Raw genomic sequence first — 21,275 nt, 5'->3', positions numbered from 1 at the left:
CCAGGGCTGGGATTACAGTCATGACCTGCCTTTAAAAAAATCATTATTGCGCATGTGTTGGGGGGAGAAACTGGGAAGGCACAGGGAGGGAAACTGTGGTCGGAACGTAATATATGAGAGAAGAATAAGAGAAGGAAAAGTTATTGCTGTGTGTTTGTTTTGTGTGTGGCAGTATGTCTGTGCCACGGAGCACATCTGGAGACGGTGCACATCTGGAGACTAACTGAGAAGTTGGTCCTAACCTTTTCCCTTTCTGTGGGTTTCAGGGAATTGAACTGAGGGCATCAGGCCTGCCAGACAAGCACCTTTTCCTGCTGAGGAAAAGGTTAAGCGCCCTGCCCTGTGGCTTTTATTATTTTTCATTGTTATTTTTCTTTGTTTTTGAGTCAGGGTCTCAGTAAGTGTGGCAGTCCTAGAACTCACTATGTAGACCAGGTTGACCTCCAAACTCATGGAGACCTGCCTGCCTCTACCTTCTGAGTAGTTCCAATACTAAAGATGTGTACCATCACGCCTTGCTTTAAAAAAAAAAAATGTGGGGGCTGGAGAGATGGCTCAGTGGATAAGAACACTGACTGCTCTTCCAGAGGATCTGGGTTCAGTTCCCAGCACCCACATGCAGCTCACAACGGTCTGTAACCGTAGTTCCAGGGCATCTGACAGCCCCACAACAATGCATAAAAAAAATTAAAAATAAATGTGAATGCTAGAGATTGACGTCAGGTCTCTCTCATGTTTTCTTAGCAGGTGTGTCACCAACAGCTCTCGGCAGCCTGTTTTGGTTTTGAGAGGAATTCAGGTTGAATTAAGGAAACAGCAAGGCTCCCCCACTTCAAAAGAAAAATGTCAAGTATGGTGTCATCTCAGAGTTTTCCTGAGACTGGCCAGCCTGATCGCTATAGTGAGACCTTGTCCAGAGAGAGAGAGAGAGAGAGAGAGAGAGAGAGAGAGAGAGAGAGAGAGAGAGAGAGTGTGTGTGTGTCACCAGAAACCTTTAACTCCAGGACTCAGGAGACAGAGGCAGGTGGAGGTGGAGCTCTGTGAGTTTGAGGAAAGCCAGCCTGGTCTACAGAGCGAGTTCCAAACCAGGCAGAGTTGCATAGCCAAGACTCCATCTCAACAGGAGAGGGGGAAGGAAGAGGAAGAAGGAAAGAAGAACAGAAGGAGGAAGAGTTAGAAGGGAGCAGCAGGCTCAGAAGGCCATGGCTGGACAATTGTGATTTCAAGGCCACCCCTGGGGTGACATGATATCCCATTCAAAAAGATCTATAGATACAAACAATAGTTAGTTATATACACATAGATAGCCTGCACCACTCACCCTGCCTATTGACCTGAAGAATAATTAAAACTGGGACTAGGAGCCAGAATGAAGGCCAAGAGTGAGAGAGCAGCGGGGTTGATGGGACCACTGTGGACTGCGGGTGCTGATGACAGAGGGAAGGGGACAGAACACATAATGCAACTGAGGAGCACCTATGTCTAAGACAGCCCTGCAGCCTGGTGGAGATGTCAAGTAGGCAGGGGTCCACTCTGGCGCAAAGACATTAGCATGGCGATAAAACTCCAAGCCATCCCTGTTCTTGGGGAAGGAGAAGGGAGATTCCAGACTCCTGCAGCTTCTGTCTATTACAGCTTCTCAAGAGAGAATGATCAAGATGAGGAAGGAAACCAGGAGAGATGAGAATCGCTTAAGAAGATAGCCCTGAAGAAGAGAAGAAGAAGAAGAAGAAGAAGAAGAAGAAGAAGAAGAAGAAGAAGAAGAAGAAGAGGAGGAGGAGGAGGAGGAGGAGGAGGAGGAGGAAGAAAGCCTTTGAAGTAGTGGCTGGGAACCAACCATGGTGAACTGTGCTGAGCTGGCACACGCACTGCTTGTCACTAGAAGTCTTTGGGGAGGCATGGATAGGGTGTGGGAAGATTGGGGGGGGGGTTGGGGGTAATGGTGTGGCACTCACAAACAAGTCTCCAGGATGGTGTCAAGAAGGAGGCAGTCTTGGGGCAGGAGCTATAGGATGGTTGACGAATACAGAGGATTCTGACACTGGCAACTCATGACTTGATATCTCTCCCTGCAAACATGATAAGGTCATTAGTGGCATCATGATAGGGGGGCAAGACATTACTCATGGCCTTCAGGACTCTGGAGAAGGACAGAGAGCAGATACTGAAGTAGATCTTTAGAGTCTGGTGAGATCAAATCTGGGTTCTGGGCTGGTGTGAGGCTGCTGCTCTGCCCTTCTCTGGCTGTATCAGGGGACTTGGGAAGCACCCCTCTTTGCTAGTATCTGAGTCTGGAAGCAGACAGTGTTGACTTGGGACCCGTCATTTATCAGAATCCCCTTCTCTTTTTTTTTTTTTAACATGAGAGAACATGTAATATCTGAATGTAATGTCAAATGGAGCATCAAGAATCCCCTTCTCTTTATGCTTCTAAACCTGTGCCTTTCCTCCCAGTCCCCATGGTTTAGTCTGCCCTGGGTCTCTGGTACCTGGTATCAGATACGCAACTCAAGGGTAGAGACACGGTGTCCTCACTGGGACTGGAAGTGGTTTCATGTCTCCTGTGAGTCCATCCCTCTCCACAGCTACAGATAGTGGGTCATTCAGGAAGGGAGCTGGCTGCTGCCAATCACTGCTAGGATATTCTCCCAGAACAAAACAGGAAAATTACCAAGAAAAGTGTTCCACAGGGCCAGGGTGGAGGCGGTTCCCAGCACGTCCCGGACATGCACACTGTGTCCCCAATGTCCCCAGTGCTTTCAGGCAGCACACAGCCCTGAGGGGCCAGCTGAAAGATTCCCATTGTGCTGGATGGCTGCCCAGTCTGTGAGCCCCAATCCCACCCACACTCTAAATGCATCCCTGCCTTCACACTGTGTGCCAGGACTTTGTGTTATTGTTGTTGTTTTTTAAATACATTTTTAAGGTTTTAAATTTTGTATAGGGATGGGATGGATGGAAGAGATATATGAGATAATGACAATGCGCGCGCACACACACAAACACACACAGAGGGATGGGGAGTGAAGGTTGGAGGACAATTTTCAGGAATAGATTCTTGCAGAGAACTGAATTCAGCTCGTTAGGTTTGACAGTCTTTACCGATTGAGTTCTCTTGCTGGTCCTGAGCCTGGCCTTCTATGTTAGGTTTAGCAAAACTATCTTGTTTGGTTAGCTATTAGAAGGTCCACTCTGTATCAGGCAGTGGGGGCTGGTTTTGCTATGATCCAGAATATTCCAGTCTTGAACAGAGCACAGGGGAACAGACATACCAGCCCCTGGACCCTAACCAACCTTCACTAAAGTCACCAGCTGATAAGGCAAAGCTAGGGCAGAACGGATGGATGCCCTCTGGTAAGAATGTGGTTTCCCAGAGGGACAATCTGATGCCCAGATCAGAATTTCCTTCTGTCCTCTGGGCAGCCTCCGCCAGGAGCTTGGGATGGTGACCTAAACGCCAAGGTCTGAGGGACACGTTTCCCCACTCCCAAGGCTGTGGTTGCCTGGGAAACTGTCTCTCATTTGGGATCTGGGCTGAGATTTGGGGGCTGATGGAGACTTGGTACTTGGAGGAGATCTAGTTTCTCACTTGGGATTGGCTGCAGTTCTAGGATAGAAGGCCCAGAGCCCAAGGGAGTCAGGGGTAGCCTGCCCCCTGCTGACCGCAGTGGAAAACTGCAGAGCTGCAGCTCAAGGTCACACAAAATGGATACCCACAAGAAAACTAGATTCTTGGCCACCTGTCTGAACGGAAAGCAACTTAGGCCAAAAGTGCATCTCTGGCCAACCTTTGTCAAGTTTCAAGTGACATGAGATGAGGACGAGAATTCCTGAGAAGTCCGTGTCTCTCACCAATCCAGCCTTCTCTTTTGCTTCTCCTGGGAGGCATCACATGAAAGGAGGGGGAAGGAGGAGGTGCTGTGTGCTTGCTTAAGTGTTTAAACCGCTTAAGAGGCAAAAGGCCTGCGATGGTGCCATGACTTTAATCCCAGCACAAAGGCAAGCAAATCTTTGAGTTCGAGGCCAGCCTGCTCTACAGAGTAAGTTTTAGGACAACCAGGGCTACACACACACACACACACACACACACACACACACACAAAACCCTGTCTCAAAAAAAAAAACCCTCAAAACCTTAAAAGGGGGGGGAGAGCGAGAGAGCGCTTCATAGCCTAAGACAGTAGACACCTTAAAGTGGAAGCCATGGCTGCTGTCTACAGGAGTTCAAAAATATAAGCAATGAACTCCATCAGCACTAGTAAAATGATCTAGGACCCCCTGGTAGACCACAGTACTATTACTGTTGAAACTCTTGGCTTAAAGTGTCAAGGACACTCACAATTGGCCATCTGGATTTGTCCAATAAAGCAATGAACTACATCACATCTAATATATGACATTTCAATTCAGAACTTGGCAATTTTCATCCAAATTCAGGATTAAATACTCATTTATGTTCCTAACACTCTTATCCACACTTTCAAAACCAGTAAGGAAACTGTGTGCCAGCTGCCATAATCTGTAAGGAGGCAAACCTGTCTTTAGAGACAACAGACACAGCAAAACTTTGCATTTACCTCTGGACACAGGGAACCAGCAGCTCATGCCTAGATCCCAGGAGGCTAAGGCAAGATTGTTACAAGTTTAGGCCCAGCACGGGCTACAGTCTAAGGCCCCTTCTCAAAAATCAAGGAAACAACAAAATCCCCACCAACTCCAAAGGACCAAACTTAAACTTTTCACGATGCCTTGTAAAATAGACCCAATTTCCTTCTGTGCCATAATGAGCATTTATTTATTTAGGTTTTTCGAGACAGGGTTTCTCTGTATAGCCCTAGCTGTCTTGGAACTCACTCTGTAGAACAGACTGGCCTCAAACTCAGAAATCTGCCTGCCTCTGTCTCCCAAGTGCTGAGATTGAAGGCACTAATTTTATTGTTGTAAGATTTTTATTGTCATTAAGATTACTAAGTCAAATTTGACAATAAATGTTTAGCCTCTTGGTTCAGCATACACAAAAGGCCATTTTCATGCCACATGCCCTCTTCAGGACTAAGACCCGGGCATGACACTGAGACAGAGCCACCACCACCCTAACCACAGAAAAGAAAACATTCAATTTTTAAAACCTTGAGACACGGCCAATTTGGCATTTAGAGGATCAGCGATCAGATTCTTGGGATCTAGGTAGGTAATTCATGTCCCTATCACTTGGCACATTTCTATAGACAGGCATCTCTATCTAGTGAAGGTCCCATCCAGTGAGCTTCCTTTGCTCTCTAGGAAAGACAAAAGACAGGGGGCTGCCATGCTTACTTGTCCAGCTATAGTAACACAAAGAAGTGACATCCCGGCAGACAGGAGATGGTTTCTATCACTGCCCTCTTCTGGGAAGGGGTATGCTAGGTCCCCTTGATCTTATCTACAGCAATATGCCATGTTGTTACAGTTCATTTTGTTAGTCCACTTGATTGGGTTATGGAATATATCTGGTCAACCATTACTATGGGTGTTCTCCCAAGTATATGATTTGGATGAAATTAGCATTTTACCTGGTAAACTGAATAAATCACTTTGACCTGCCTAATGTGGTTAGGCCTTATCTGAGCAGCTCAGTTTGAAAGCCTGAAACGACTCGGGCTGGGGACACAGCTCAACGGTTGAGTGTTTTTCTAACATTCGCAAGGCCCTGGCTTTGCTTCCTTCAAGTGGGAAAGAATTTTCCTTTTGACCTTCGGCTTGGCCCATGCCCTGTCTCCTGCTGTCAGCCTCATGTTGAGGAATTTGCTTTTCCCAGCTCTTGAGCCCGCTGACTTTCGGGCAAGAGCCACAGCACTGGCTGTCCTGGTTCTCAGGCCTCTGAACTTCAGAGCAGAATGAAACCCCATGTTCCTTGGGGTCTCCGGCTTGCTAACTCACCCTGCCTCAATAATCATGTGGAGCAATCCCTTGTCACACACCTCAGAGACCTTCTCTCCTTACCCACCCCACCCACATCGATTGCTTCTCTGTGGAACCTAATTACTACGAATGTCCAGGACTTCTCCCTAATTTTCAAGGGTTCTATCAATCCCAATAATGTATTTGCCAGGTAAGTGCTAAGATGGCCTGGGACCCTTACAAGAGAAGACAAAAATATACAACAGGAGACACACCAGGAAAGTCAGACATGATTTGTCAGCCTTTATTAGTCAAGAGTGAAGCCGGGCCCTAGAGTTTCCTTTAAAAAACAAACAAAAAACCAACCCAACCTTGTTCACAGAAAACTATGATTAATCTCCGGTGACTTTTAATTAAATGCTCAAGACCACAGATCAAGAATTGTTTGCTTTCCAATCATATATTCTTTTGAGATTAAAATACAAATGTAAAACAGGTTAAAATAAGATTTACCCCAATGATTTAAAAAATAATTCCAATTGAGAGACATTTCAAACACCATGTATATAACTCAGGACCTTAGAATCTTTTTACCTTTGAGGTAGCACAATAATTCTTAATTGGGTTTGTTTTTTTTTAAAAAAAAATTATTACAATGAGTTAAAAACAAAACAACAACAACAAAAAAACAAGAAATCTAATCTTTGCTCAAGGTGGGCTAAATGGTTTTCTGCAAATCCCCCATGAGGTGAGCAACAATTTTCATTCTTTTTGTAAATTTTTTTTTTTTTTATAAAGATAGCCCTGCAGAGTGTACTAGGAATCCCACGGGAAGGCTGCTCCCCATAGCACAGACATCAGAATCACGGAGAACGTCAGCAGTCAAGACAGGAGAGACAAGAGGTAACTGTAGTGAAAGATCAAAAACTACCCAGGTCATGGGGAGATTGGCTTACAAGTGCATTATCAAAAACAAAAATTTCAATATCAACTGACTTGAGAAAGATAAAAGATGACATTCATGGGTCTTTTCTTTCTCTGTGCAAAATGTTTTCATCTTTTTAAAATGAAGACTGTGACACGCCATAAAACGCTGTGTGCACAGAGTGCTGGTACACTAGCAGCAGCACATAGCAGCTCCGCCACCACGAGCAGAGAATCTGGGCAGTCATGGTGTATGAAGCCCCTCCGGCTGGAGTGCTGGGCTTTCTTTTCCTTTCTTTCTTTCTTTTTTCCCCCCACTTTGCTGCTGACTTTGCTTACTAAACTGCTCAAAGAAAAACTCAATGCTGATTTCTGAGACTCTATACCAGGAACATATAATTCTTTAAGAAGACTATGAGCCCAGAGGATGAGAACAAAAGAGCCTGTCCTGCAGAGAATTCAACCAAGAGAAGACAGTGAGTGGGCTGAGCTGGGCAGGAAGGAAGGGAATCACTGCAGTGGGCCTCAAGGCTCTGAGGGCACTCCCTGTCATTCCAAGTCAGGGGAGAGGGAGGGAAGGGCGGCCCTCCAGAGAGGGGCTACCTAAGGACTCCTCCCAGGGGGCCAGCCATCTGCTGTAGGAGTTGCTTGCCACAATGGGAACCCTGCAACCTTGAGAAAAACTGGTCTGTCACCTCTGATTCTCTAAGCTGCAGAGACACCTGGAACACTGTCAGAGCCTGGCGTCGAGGTGACAGCCATCTTTCACCACCACCCAAGCTTCTGCAGACTACATGTACCTCTCCCATGCCCCCATCACACAGGGTCCCGACACAGGGTCACACGGTAGTGAAGACTCAATCGGTAGCTACAGCAGAACTTGGACTTGATGCCTTCTCTGTAAAAGAGCAGCCGCCAGTGAGGCAGGAAGGGTGACAAGGAGGACTCTGAAGCCTCGCCCGGGAAGGGTGCGGGCAGGCGAAGGCCCACCCTAGCAGCCAACAGGAGTAACTCTGGCATGAGTCACAGCCAGCCCTGTCCAACGCTGGCATGGAGGGGGGGTTCAGAGTCTTTGTAAGGTCTGGGGTTGGACTTCTGGGCTACTCCTGGAGCCCAATGCACCTCTTACCTTTGCAAGAAATCAGGTGCTATTCTGTCAAAGTACAAGGCCTGATTTATTTAATAAAGCAACACCATAGAAAAGGACCTTAGGAAAATTCGGGATCACTTTGAGGGTTTTCCAGTGCTAGCTGCCTGCTTCATAGTAGTAGTTACAACTGTACAACTCCCAGATCTGTAACGCAGGCTACTCAGAGCGGCCTGGTGAGTCCTGCTTTTACTTCATGGAATATAAGAAAAAGTGACTAATTACCAAAATTGTGGCAACTCACCTACTTTGGACATTTCTTGGCTATGGTGACCATGGCAAAAGTCAAGACTGTTCCTTAGAAAGGCCTTCACAGTAATTCCACGTTTCTACATGATAACCTGTCTTCCTGTGGCTGTTACAGTGCTGGAGATCAAACCCAGAGACTTGCACGTGCTCCGTGTGCTTCGCCACTGAGCTGCTCCCAGCCTCTACCCCAATGATTGAAAACGGATATTTAGGACAAATGCCTGAGTCAGTGGACAAACTCCATGTATATGAATACATCCTAGGTGAATTCTCTAAATAGAGAAATAATTTCCTTAAAAAAAAATAGCTTCTTTGTTAAGAGTTTAAAAACTGATGATTTCTAGGCACGCTATGCAGTAACACTAGAAGGGAAGGAGTTCTCTGTGCAGCACAGCCTCCTGCTGGCTTCCCGCTATCAGCCAGTGAAAGGGACAGGCAGGGCTCACTCAGGGAAGTAATCAGGTCAGATAAAGTGACAACACCTCCAGACCCTGGCTCCTTGTATCAGCACCACGCTCTGACCAGCTGAGCTAACCAGCCACCCCTGGCTCCTTGGAAAAGGATAGCAATTTGTTTATGTAAACAGCACAGAGGTAAAACAAAACAAAACCAAACCAAACAAAAAAAAACTACTAAAAACAAACAACAAAACCCTAACCCAGATAACCTTTCCTGGCTACTACTGGCAAGAGTGCTGAATCCAAGTTTCCTGCTAACTTGAGTCTTAGTACTCAGTCTGTCCATACGGACCTGCTGGGCCTTCAAGAGGGCCTTTTTCTGAGTTTAGACACAGCTATATAGCGTGTAGCTGCCAGCAAATAGTACAGAGCCTCTGGGGCACAGACCTCAAGTCTAACTGCTACCACCTTCCACTGTGAGTAAAGCAGCAACTGTGAACACACTGTGGACTTTCTAAAAGAAACGAGATGGAAGGCTCTACCGTTTTCTCCCTTGAGAAGGGCTGTGGAGGCGTCTACAGTTACTCAACAGGTTTCTGCAGACCTTAGAACGTTCAGAAGCAACATTAGCAGCAAGAGAGGAAAGGAGGATGTTACGCTTTGGACTTTGTATCAGGCACTTAAATTGCTGGAGAGACATGCCATTCTGAACCAAATGTGAAACCTGGGTTGGAGTAATCATGACATAAGTGGTAGGCGTTCAGAAGCAAAGTGGAGGGTGGGTGTGGGTGGAGCCTCCATCCATCTTTCGGTGCTGACTTTCAAGATTTCTAAATGCCCTTAACCACAGCAATGGCAGCGGCGGAGACAGCAGCAGGAACGGTTCTGTCGTGTCTGTTTTCTGTGTGTGTTCTTGTGGCTGACTGGAAGGTTTTGGTATCACACTGAGAAGGCTCCGAGATTCATCACATCTACTGCCCGGGGTCCATCAGATCCAAGTTGGAGCCAAACATCTTCACCAGCTGTTCTTCGTAATGTGAGATGTTCCTCTTCATGATGTCCATGCAGGGGCCCAGAAGCCTCTCAAATGCTTGAACATCCATAACTACATTGTTAAAAAAGGTGTGGGAGAGAATGATTTTTTTACATTAACAGTTTAAGTAATTTCCTTCATGTAACCCTTTTCCTAAATACACTACTCACCCTTGTAACAGGAGTGAACTTTAGAATACTGGGCACATGGGGAAAGGGGAAACGGGTGCTTCTGCATACTATAGCAGGAGGCGTGTGGACTGAAGACTAATGGCGGACACTGCCTGTCTTGTTCCTCCACAGGCCTGGCCACCTGCCTCCATCACTGCTGCTTTCACAGGCCTGTGTGTCTGTGTATCTGTGTATCTGTGTGCCTGTTTGTCTGTGTGTCTGTGTGCCTGCGTATCTGTGTTTGTGTGCCTATGTGCTTGTGTGTCTGTGTGCCTGTGTGTCTGTGTGCTTGTGTGTCTGTGTGTTGGTGTGCCTGTGTGTCTGTGGGCCTGTGTGCCTGTCTTACTCACAGCCTGGATTCATTACTCAGAAATGATTCCTATGGTACTGGGGTAGAGCTTTAGTGGCACAGCATGTGCTTAGAATGTGCAAGGTTTTAGGTCCAATGCCCAACAACTCTCCATGGAGGTGGGGGGGGAGCTTTGCTATAAGAATTCATTTACACAAACTATCCAGACCTATCCAGACCTAGAACTTAACAAGAGTCATCAGAATAAGTCAGGGCAATTACAGGAAAAACAAACCCCCTGTATATTAGTAATGCACAAAGAATTTTCTTTTCCATGTTTAGAATGTTTATTAGCGTATTTCTGCCCTAATAATGGTTTTTATCATGGCATCTTCACACATGCATGCTTTTGATCATGTCCATCCCCTACTACCTGCCACCCACTCTCACTCAAACCCATCCCCGCTCTTCCCAGCTAGTTCCCACCCTGCTCTTCTGATTTCATGTCTTTTTGGGGGGAAGGGGAAGACAGAGTTTAATCAGGATTATGTCTCCCTCCCCCAGCTGCCATTAGCTGCCTAAAGTTGGGGTAGGCCGTGGAAGCCCCTCACAAAGCTTTTCCTTACCTAAGCATTTGACATCTCCAACTGCGTAAGCGGAAGCAGCTCTGGGTTTGTTGGTGACCAGGGCAAGTTCTCCAAAGTACTGCCCCTTATGGCAATGGGCAATCTCGACCTCCTGGTTCCCTCCATTCTTGTTTGACTTAGTCTGCAACAGACACAGAATATGACCCTGGCTGGCTCTAAGATCACAGATGGGCATGTCCAGTTGTACACTCTCAAACTCCTTTCTCCGAAAGTTCAACAAAAATTACTGAGGAATTCACATTGCAGAAACTCTTAACTGTACCCTGTAAACTTTACAGATAAATCTTTGTGACCTGATACAACTGAAGGGTGGCTTTAGCTGGGTCTCCACCTAGGCCATAACATGTTAGATAAAGGCTAACATCCAGTGTCTTCTGTGGAGATGACACATTCTGGGAGATGTGACCAAAGCCCAGCTGAAGCCCAGCAAGGTCTCCTGCTAATTCTTCTGTTAGCCAGGAGCCAAAGCACAAGAGCACTGGCTGGTTCGAGGCAGTCTTGGATGGCTCTTTGGTGACAACATTTCTTTTAAAGAACTTTCTGCACTTACACCAGAGCTGTGTCTCCATTCTTAACAAGTTAACTACATCCTTCAAACATTGCACTATGTTACATTGCTACACTGGGTTTCTTACTTCTTTTTTTTTTTTTTTTTTTTAAAGATTTATGTATTTATTATATGTAAGTACACTGTAGCTGTCTTCAGACACTCCAGAAGAGGGCGTCAGATCTTGTTAAGGATGGTTGTGAGTCACCATGNTTATATGTAAGTACACTGTAGCTGTCTTCAGACACTCCAGAAGAGGGCGTCAGATCTTGTTAAGGATGGTTGTGAGTCACCATGTGGTTGCTGGGATTTGAACTCAGGACCTTCAGAAGAGCAGTCGGGTGCTCTTACCCACTGAGCCATCTCACCAGCCCCAGTTTCTTACTTCTTATGAATCCATCTGCTAAGTAAGAGAATCAGCCTCTGGCTCTAAGAACCACAAATGTTGTAAGCACAAAAACAGCCCCTTCCCCGACTGGTAACATAGTCTCACTTTCTGGCTCTGGCTAGCCTGAAACTAGTTCTATATACCAAGCTAGGCCTGCCTCTTGAGTGCTGGGATTATAGGTATGTACAACTATGCCTGGCTAATCCTTTGTTCCTTTATTTGTGTGTATGCACATGCACATGCACACACGTACGTGGGTACAGATATCCATGAAGTCCAGAGAAAATGTACTAAATCCTTATTAGTGGCAGTTCCACACCTCAGAGAGCGATGGCTTGGTATTCTTAAGTACAGGCCACACTGTGCAAAGTAAACACTGGTGGGGAGAACATGTACACAGCACACCCACACTCACCTTGCTTCTAATCAAGATGCTCACTTCCCCAGACTCTATGATATAGAAGCTGTCGGCCTTTTCACCCTGAAAAAGAGGAGGTTAGGTTAGACTCACGTCCAACACTGAAGACTGTCAGCACTGTCTGGTCTCAGACTCTATCTCCAAGTGCTCAAGTGGATCAATGGCTAACAAATTAAAGGTTACTGATCAGTAAGGACATTAACCCCATTATGACTAACATTTCTCTTCCATCTTACACACTCATATTTATCTCCAGGAATATGCCCTGGTCACCAACTACACAGCATCTCTGCTCTGACTGCTTATGTTGGTGTGCTGAAATCCATTCCGGGTACCAGTAAACAAGAGTACAGCAAATAGTGTCAAAGCAAGGCCCAGAGTATGAGGTGTAGGAATAGCCTTGATCAACAAACACAATCCTCAAGAAGAGAAAAGGAGAAAGCTCAGGCACTGCAAGTCAACCAGGACGACCTGAGGTTTGATCCTCAGAACTTGTGTTTGGGGAGGTAATATATGTCTGTAATCTCAGTGCTGGGGAGGCAGATGCCTGGGGCAGGCCAGCCAGCCGGCCTGACTTTAGCAGATGCCTGGGGCAGGCCAGCCAGCCGGTCTGACTTTAGCTGCAAGCAAATTAAGAGGCCTTAGTTCTTTTGGATTTTGTACCCTTCCCCTGCACTTCCTCTTCCCATAGGTTTCTCTGCGTAGCCATGGCTGGCTGTCCTGGAACTTGCTTTGAACAGCTCGATTCTATCAAAAAACTGAAAGACTTCTATGTTACTGTTTGGATGTAAAATGTCTCCCAAAGGTTCATGTATTTGAACATTTGGTCCCCATCTGGAGACACTTTCTTAGGAAGTTACTGAGTCTTGGGAACATGGGCCTAGCTCTGTCACTAGGAGTGGGCCTGCTTTTTGTGCTCTTTCTGACTACCATGCATTGACTTGTTCCTGCCAAGGGATGAGCTGATGCCCTCTGAAACTGTAAACAGAATGGTCCCTTCCTTCAGGGAAAATTAGTCACAGAGATAAGGAAAAGAAATGACAAGCCACTGGCAAGTCTGAGCAAGAAAAGAGGCACAAATATTATAAGGAATGAAAAAAAAGAACACCGGTCTATACACATGCTACTGAAATGTCACAAATAGGACAGAACCAACTCCAGGCCGACAGTTTGAGATGAAAGAGAGAAGCCCCTAGGAATGGGCCACCATACCTAGCCTCACTGGCTAGCATGTGACACAGACAGTATGTCATGCACTATGGTGCAAATGTGTGATAATGTGGAGAATGGCTTATGCTATGCTTTAAGCAAAACAAATGTGGGTTCTTTCTATACAGTTCATTGCCTTAGTAAGTTTATAATATAAATGTAAGCAAACTTTTACTTCCTAAAGCAAATATGGACATTTCATGGCATTTGTGCTCTGTATATTCAAGGTGGAAATTGAGTTTGGCATAAACCTGTATAAAAAGCACTGCAGTTACTCTGGAGGCACAGCTGCAAGGTTTCCGTTACAAACAACATAGATTAGTTACTTCCTATTCTACACGCGCTTTTCCCACAGGCATCATCACAGTGGGCACAGTGGGCATTACTTGGGTCTTATTTATCCCAGTCTTCAACTATATAAATGTACCTAGCAAGCAAAGCCATTCAGAGCTGGAACCTGGGGTGAACAGGAGGCTTCTATCAGTGCTCTAGTGGGCTCTCTCCTCCTCCATCACCATAAGTTTGACCAGTTCTCAAAGCTCTGGTGGGGTCAGTTCTATGCATGGGACTCAAGCACACAGGCCTGGGATTCACACTGATCTGAAACTGCCCTCATTACAGCTATGCTCAAGGATGGACACAATGTCTAACTCGACTCAACCAGACAACTTCCCAGTGGTCTTGTCAGACCCATGGGCAGATAAGTTTATCTTATATGTAAGTTTAGTCCCGAAAACTACTTACATGTAATTAAAATACAAACACAATAGGCAGAGAAAAGTATAATATTTCTAAAAGACATTACATGTAGCACAGGAGAGCTAAAAACTGTTATGTAGCTGAGGGTGGTCCTGAACTCCCGACCCACTTGCCTCTACTTCCTAAGTGCTGGGATTCTAGGTGTATAGCACCATGGCCAGCCTACAGTCTTAATTATAATGGTCCAGTTTACTGTGTGGTGATCTTATATTATCCAAAAATATGAAAAAGATACAAAGGATCTATATATCAAAGACATCTCATAGATGTGATTTATCACTGGATGCTGAGGACCCTGGCGTCAGCACAGAGATAACAGAGCATAAGCCCCAGGTTTCTCTGGATTCTAGTACAGATTAATAAAGTTTACTTAAAGTCAAAAGAAAATAATATCCAGTAGAACAGAAGCCCTCCTCCAAATGAATGGAAGTCTGAGCCTAGCAGTAACTTTGAAGACTTCCAAGTTTAGGACAACTTGATAATATTGTCTCAAAACACAAACAAAAAGGGTTAAGGATGCAGCTCAGTGGCAGAAGACTTGGTACTTGAACTAAATAAGGCAGCAAGACATCTCCATGTCTCAGGGAGATGGGCATCAATGAACTTCAGAGGTCTTAGTAGAAGGGATGACATGAGCCCATCTCTTTCTCCTTCCTGAGTGCTGGGATTAAAGGTATGTACCATCATGCCCAGCTAAATCTTTGTTTTCTGTTGGAATCAGAGTAACACAATGTGTCCCAGGCTGGCCTTGAACTTGTGAACCTAATATCTTAGCCTTTTTTTTTTTTTTTTTCTGTTTTGTTTTTTAAGACAGGATTTCCTCTCTGTAGCACTGGATTTCCTGGAACTTACTCTGTAGGCCACGTTGGCCTTGAACTCAGAGACTGGCCAGCCTCTGCCTCCTGAGTGTGTGGGTTAATGGCATGTGCCACCACTGCCTGGCTTGCCTCCTCCTAAATGCTGGCATTACAGATGCACATTACCACAGCCCACAAGCAGGACACTGTTCCTTGAGATGGTGACTCCCAAAAAAGGATCTGTGTGAGACCCCGACTCACCTGCGCTATTATTCGCTCTCCATCCTTATAGATCTTTTCCCCGATCACATCCACAATCTTCATTCGTTCTGACATCTAAATAAGGGATACAGTTATATCGTATAAGGATAAAACCTAATTGACTGTTATGGTTACAACTAGGTTAGAACATTATTTGAAAACCTAAGAGTAATTTTAACAGCTTTGTGTAAATCACATAAATAGACTCTGATTCAAACTTTACCTCTAGTGATTTAAAGAGTGGAACAGACTCAATAAATGATTCAAACATCTTCCTCTTCTTTGCATTATTTTTCACTATGATTCTTCTAAAAGTCACCCGGTCCTACAAGAAAAAAATTAAGAAAATTCTACTATATGCCCGTGTAGGAGAACATCTATGGTTTAAATAGCTGAACAACTGCTAGAGAGCTGGAAGTCACTATATCAACCGAGTTTAAAGATGCTGGAAGGCTCAGTGAGTGCCACCTATGGGCCATAAATAGAACACAAAGCTCCCATTAAATACCTGGGTGCTCAAAAGTATTATGCAGTATCAAGATACCCTCCAGGAAAGGCAAATGACTCCTGTCAAGAGTTTGTAACTATAATGAAAAGAGGACACAAAATATGCAGGGTCCAGGGCCTTAATCAACACTTAGGCGGCTGAGGCAGGAAATCTATACATCCAAGATCAATCTATACATCCAAGATCAGTCTATACATCCAAGATCAGTCTGGGCTACAAGGTGGGTTCCTGGCCAGCCTGGATGATGGTGAGACCCTATCTCTAACAAAAACAAAAGAAAACAAAACATAAAATAGTAAGAATATATGCAATTGACATATGCTGAGGGAAAATATAAAGGAATTTAAAAGGTATATAGTTCAAGATAGCATTTGAACTGAAACGGACTAGGTCGAAGTACAGAAGGCAAACGTTACAGCCATGTCCAGTGGGCTCCAGGGCATGGCAGTGTAAGCCTGTGATCTCAGACACTCAACAAACAGAAGACTCAGCAGCAGGAGGCCCAGCTGAGCAACTTAGCTCTATCTCACAAGAAACAAAATGGTCTTGGAATCAGATCTAAGTCAGCAATATTTTCCCTCTAACTCTGGCCGTCAGAGATGCATGTGTTACGCGCAGGAGTGCCGTCCTTAATGTAGGGCTGACAGAGGAAGGTCAGAAGCCACCGCCGTGCAGAAAGCGCTGAGCTGCAGCTGCTTAGCATCCTTGATGACAGTCAGGCAAATGTGGAGACAATATGGCTTTTATGGGCTCTCGTCCATTAGCCCCAGAATTCCAGGCCCTATCTCAGGCCATGATTCACTTACTTAATCAGAGAAGTCACTTACGTTCCCAGTATGGGCGACTGTGGGCCCCTTCCCCTCCACTGCTCTAAACTACAGTGCACTGGTTTACAGCTCTCTGGCAGTAAGCTGGGCTCCATTTTCTTCACTGTCTGCTTGCTTGACAGGAGCTACTCAGTCTTTACTGCTCTCATGGAACACATCATCTGCCATTGATTTCCGAATTCTTTTTTTGTTTTGTTTTGTTTTTTTTCAAGACAGGGTTTCTCTGTATAGCCCAGGCTGTCCTGGAATTCATTCTGTAGACCAAGCTAGCCTTGAGCTCAGAAATCTGCCTGCCTCTGCCTCCCAAGTGCTGGGATTAAAGGCATGTGCCACCACTGCCTGGTGATTTCTGAATTTTAAGGTTAAGAATTTATCACATGGGCTGGAGTTGGCTCAGTGGTTAAGAGCACTCTGGCTGCTCTTCCAGAAGTCCTGAGTTCAATTCCCAGCAACCACCTGATGGCTCTCAATCATCTGTCTGGTTTGTCTGGAGACAGCTACAGTCTGAAGATGAGGTATAGTAGACTCGTATACATAAAATAAATAAATGCTTAAAAAGCTACTTTCATACTTTAGACTATTATGCCATTATCTTCTTTTTTTTCTTTTTCTTTTTCATTATCTTTAAAATTCCGTTTCTGTATATTTTCTGGGCTAATCTAGGCCAAAAATATTGTAGAATGAGGGCAATTAAGATTGAAACTCACTGGGCGACGGTGGCGCAGGCCTTTGATCCCAGCACTTGAGAGGCAGAGGCAGGTGGATTTCTGAGTTCGAGGCCAGCCTGGTCTACAGAGTGAGTTCCAGGACAGCCAGGGCTACACAGAGAAACCCTGTCTTGAAAAACAAAACAAAACAATGCAAAAAAACCAAAACCACCCCCCAAAAAAAGATTGAAATGCTGTTGTTGGTTACAATGGTACTTGCCTTTAATTCCAGCACTTGGGAGCCACAAACAGATCTCTGTGAGTTTGAGGCCAGCCAAGGCTACAGAGTAAAAGAAGGCTACCCCTGAGGCTGATGTCCTCTTCTGTGTGTCTGAAGACAGCTACACTGTACTCATGTACATAAAATACATAAATACCTTTTTTTTAAAAAAAGGGTTGCCCTTTTTTTTAAAAAGGAGACCTTCTTCAGTGACTTATATATCAGGATTACTGTCCCATCAAATAATTTGTTTGTTTGTTTGCAAGTTCTCATGTAAGCCAGGGGTTCCTGTCCTATCAATCAACACCCTTCCTTCCTTCCTTCCTCCCTCCCTCCCTTCCTTCCTTCCTCCCTCCCTCCCTCCCTTCCTTCCTCCCTCCCTTCCTCCCCCTCTCTCTCTTTCTCTTTCTTTCTTTCTTTCTCCCTTCCCTTCTTTCCTTCCTTCTTTCTTACTTACTTATTGACAAGTTCTCATGCAAGCCAGGCTGCTCTTGAACCCACCACGTAACCAGAAAACACTCCCCCACGCCTGTTCTATGCAGAGTTGGGGACTGAGTTCAGGGCTTCCTTGCACTCCACCACCGAGTGACCTTTCCCAGCCAAGTCTGACCCAGTCTTCATGACTTCATACTTCCCAGAACTTTTATTTTATGCTGTGCAAGAACAGCATAAAAAAGCTCTAGGATGCCCACCTACATCTTGAGGAGTGGCCCACAGAGCAAAGAAGAGGAAACTTCCACAGGCATAAGTGCACAAGAGGACAAAGAGCCCTCACGTTCAAATGAGGAAAGGCCTGTCACTGCTGTTCATGCTTGCCAGAATTACCCTGACTATGGGCAATGGCTCGTTTAAGCAGTAATGTAGAATCCAGTGTAAAGTCTCTGTGACAACATCGTCCTTGCTTATCCTCAGCAGGCAGTGCAAACATTTTGCCTTTGAACCTCCCTGAACTTCTGGACATAGGACAGAAGCTCCAAGACAGACTGAGCTAGCAAAGTAAGCAACTGAAGCAGGAGAAAGGCAGAAGGCCAGGGGCATCTTCTTCAAGGGTCACCAGCCTCACATCGGGGACAAGAAAAGACTGAAGTGAGTTCAAGTAGGAGGGCAGGCTGAGATCTAAGAGGAGTATCCGTAACTACAGACAGGTGGTGACCAGCACCATGGTCACAGAGAATCGGTGCTGCTCTTCTCAGGGATCTACCTGTGCCAGGCCTCAATGAGGATACTTCTCTCGTGTCTAAAACCCTACTGTCAAGCCAGAAGGCTGGTGATTTCATAGTCCATTATATTTTAAAATAATTTCCATTTTTATTTATACTTTTATTTATAGTATTTTATTAATTATTCACTTATATTACTTATATGAAGAGTGGGTTATATAATTTTCAAATGTTTGATGATTTTCACTATTTCCATTATTATGGCTAAAGGATAAATACTAATTTCATTTTTTTAGACACACCAGAAGAGGGCATCAGATCCCATTACAGATGGTTGTGAGCCACCATGTGGTTGCTGGGAACTGAACTCAGAACCTCTGAAAGAGCAGTCAGTGCTCTTTAACTGCTGAGCCATCTCTCTAACCCTAATTTCAAATTTTGATTTGTTAAGATTTATTTTACATTCCAGGATAGGGTCTACTGTGGTGGCCATTTATGTTCTTAAAAAGAATATATTCTGCTGTATGTCTTCTATACATTTCAATTAGATCCTGCTGGTTTACATATCCTCAATGGCTTTCTGCCGAGTTGTCTGTCAGTGTGGCAGGACAGTGTGTCATCTGTGATGTGGGTCTGTCTACATTTCCTATTAGCTTTCTCACCTACAAGCTCTGCCACTGCTCTGCATACACGTTTTAAGGCTGCTGTGCCTTCTGGGCAGACCGCACTCACTGCAGAGCGCACTCACTGCTACGCACATTGGCAGGCTGCACCTTTCATTATTATGCAGTGCTTACTCTTATTTGTCCCTGCAATTTTTGTTGTTCTGAAATCTGATAATAATGTTATTATTCCTTTTTTTTGTTTTGTTTTTTGTTTTTCCAAGACAGGGTTTCTCTGTATAGCCCTGGCTGTCCTGGAACTCACTCTGTAGACCAGGCTGGCCTCGAACTCAGAAATCCACCTGTCTCTGCCTCCTGAGTACTGGGATTAAAGGCGTGCGCCACCACCGCCCGGCTTATTATTCCTTTTTTATCAACATTCACATAATGCATCTATTTCTATCCTTACTTTTGACTTAATCATATTTGAGTGAGTTTGTTAGACAGCATATGGTTGGATCATTTCTTTTATGGGGGTATGGGAAGGGAGTTTGGGGCGGGGGACAACAACTTGAGACAAGGTTTCTCTGTATAGCCCTGACTGTCCTGGAACTCATTCTATTGACCAGGCTGGCCTCGAACGCAGAAATCCATCTGCCTCTGCCTCCCAAGTGCTGGGATTAAAGGTGTGCACCACCATGCCTAGTTGGATCATTCCTTAAATTCAGTCTTATAGTCTTCTTAAATTAGAATGTTTGCTTACCTTTTGTTCTTCTTTTTACTTTATTTTCTAATTTTATGTGCATAGATGTTCTGCCTACATATAGGTCTATGCAATCATTGTATCCAGAGGCCAGAAGTGGGCATAGGATTCCCTAGAACTGGAGTTACAGACAGTTGTGACCTGCCATGAGAGTGCTAGGAATTTAAATGTGTCCTCTTGAAGAGCAGCCAGGCCTCTTAATCCATTGAGCCATCTCTCCAGCCCATTTTTATTCTTTAAAAGAGACAAAGTTATATTTATTATTATTATTATTAGTGAAGGTCAGAGGACAAGTGTCATAAATCAGTTCTCTCCTTCTATTGTGAGTTCTGAGGACTGAACTCAGGGTGTCATACTTGTACAGAAAGTTCTTTTATTTGCTAAGCCTGTGAAACAACAATAGGCTGTTTTGTTGAGACAGGGACTTGCTTTGCAGCCCTATCTGGCTTGGACTTAACTATGCAGACTAAGTGGTCGCATGTTTGTAGCGATCCTCCTGCTTCTGCCTAAGTGCTGGAATTATGACTGTACCACCACTGGCCTAGTTAGATAACATATGAATTATCATATTAGGAATTTGGTTTATAAAATTTGACTACATCTCTCTACAATTTTTGGTGGTGGGGGAAAGATGGAGTATCGCTATGTTGCCTAGTTTGACCCTGAAATCCTGGGCTTAAGTGGTTTTCATGTTTCAAGCCTCCTGAGCAGCTGAGACAAAGACACATGCACTGCATTCAGCTAGAGACCTTTTTAGAGGCTGCTCTAGGTTTACATTATACATATATGATTCACATCAATGTACCACAGAATTGGACTCTTTTGATAGGTTTTACTTCAGTCTGGCCTCTTCCCCTTTATAAAATATAATTTCTCAAATACTCTGTCATGTATAACAACCACTTCAGTCACTGTACAAACTCTCACATAATTTAGAAAACTGAACAGCTGCTCACTGTTCACCCGCCTTCCCTCCTTGTGGCTCTTTTGGGTTTATAGTGTCTCTAACTTTGCTGCTTCTATTGTTTTCCTCCTGAACTGGCTTTGGCCATTCCCTTAGAGTCAGTCTCCTTCCAGTGAGAAGGTCCTCATTGTTGAAGGGTCTCTTCAGGGAGCATACAACACTGGCTGACAGGATGCTGTTCTTCAGCACTGACTGTGGGTTCCCTGAATGCGGTCATTAGCACTCCTGATGATCTACCCATTGGGTATGGCTGTGGATGGCTACTGGTACAACCAGAGATGGCAGTGCCACCTAGCTAAGGTTTCATGCCAGCACCGCCACTGTGGCTGTTCCCCCTCTTCTGTGTGTGCATGTGTGTAAGTGATAGTGTCTCACTCCACAGCCCTCCTGCACCACTGTGGCTGTTCC

The 21,275-nt window shown here is 44.9% G+C and overlaps 1 protein-coding gene across 1 annotated transcript in view; it reads right to left on the bottom strand.

The window, feature by feature from the left end:
• Nucleotides 1–6,163: 6,163 nt before the first annotated feature.
• Nucleotides 6,164–21,275, bottom strand: part of Prkar2a (protein kinase cAMP-dependent type II regulatory subunit alpha) — a 56,597-nt gene continuing 41,485 nt past the window's right edge. The window contains exons 7-11 of the mRNA XM_021206973.2: nucleotides 15,340–15,441; nucleotides 15,117–15,191; nucleotides 12,088–12,153; nucleotides 10,717–10,858; nucleotides 6,164–9,703 (exon numbers count right to left, since the gene is read on the bottom strand). Coding sequence (XP_021062632.1) covers nucleotides 9,570–9,703; nucleotides 10,717–10,858; nucleotides 12,088–12,153; nucleotides 15,117–15,191; nucleotides 15,340–15,441 — 519 coding nt within the window. The 3' untranslated portion in view covers nucleotides 6,164–9,569. The remainder of the gene's footprint in view (nucleotides 9,704–10,716; nucleotides 10,859–12,087; nucleotides 12,154–15,116; nucleotides 15,192–15,339; nucleotides 15,442–21,275) is intronic.

This window comes from Mus pahari, chromosome 10 (assembly GCF_900095145.1).
Source record: "Mus pahari chromosome 10, PAHARI_EIJ_v1.1, whole genome shotgun sequence".
NCBI lineage: Eukaryota > Metazoa > Chordata > Mammalia > Rodentia > Muridae > Mus > Mus pahari.
Note: the sequence above shows the minus strand (reverse complement) of the source record. Positions and strands in the feature narration are given on the sequence as shown.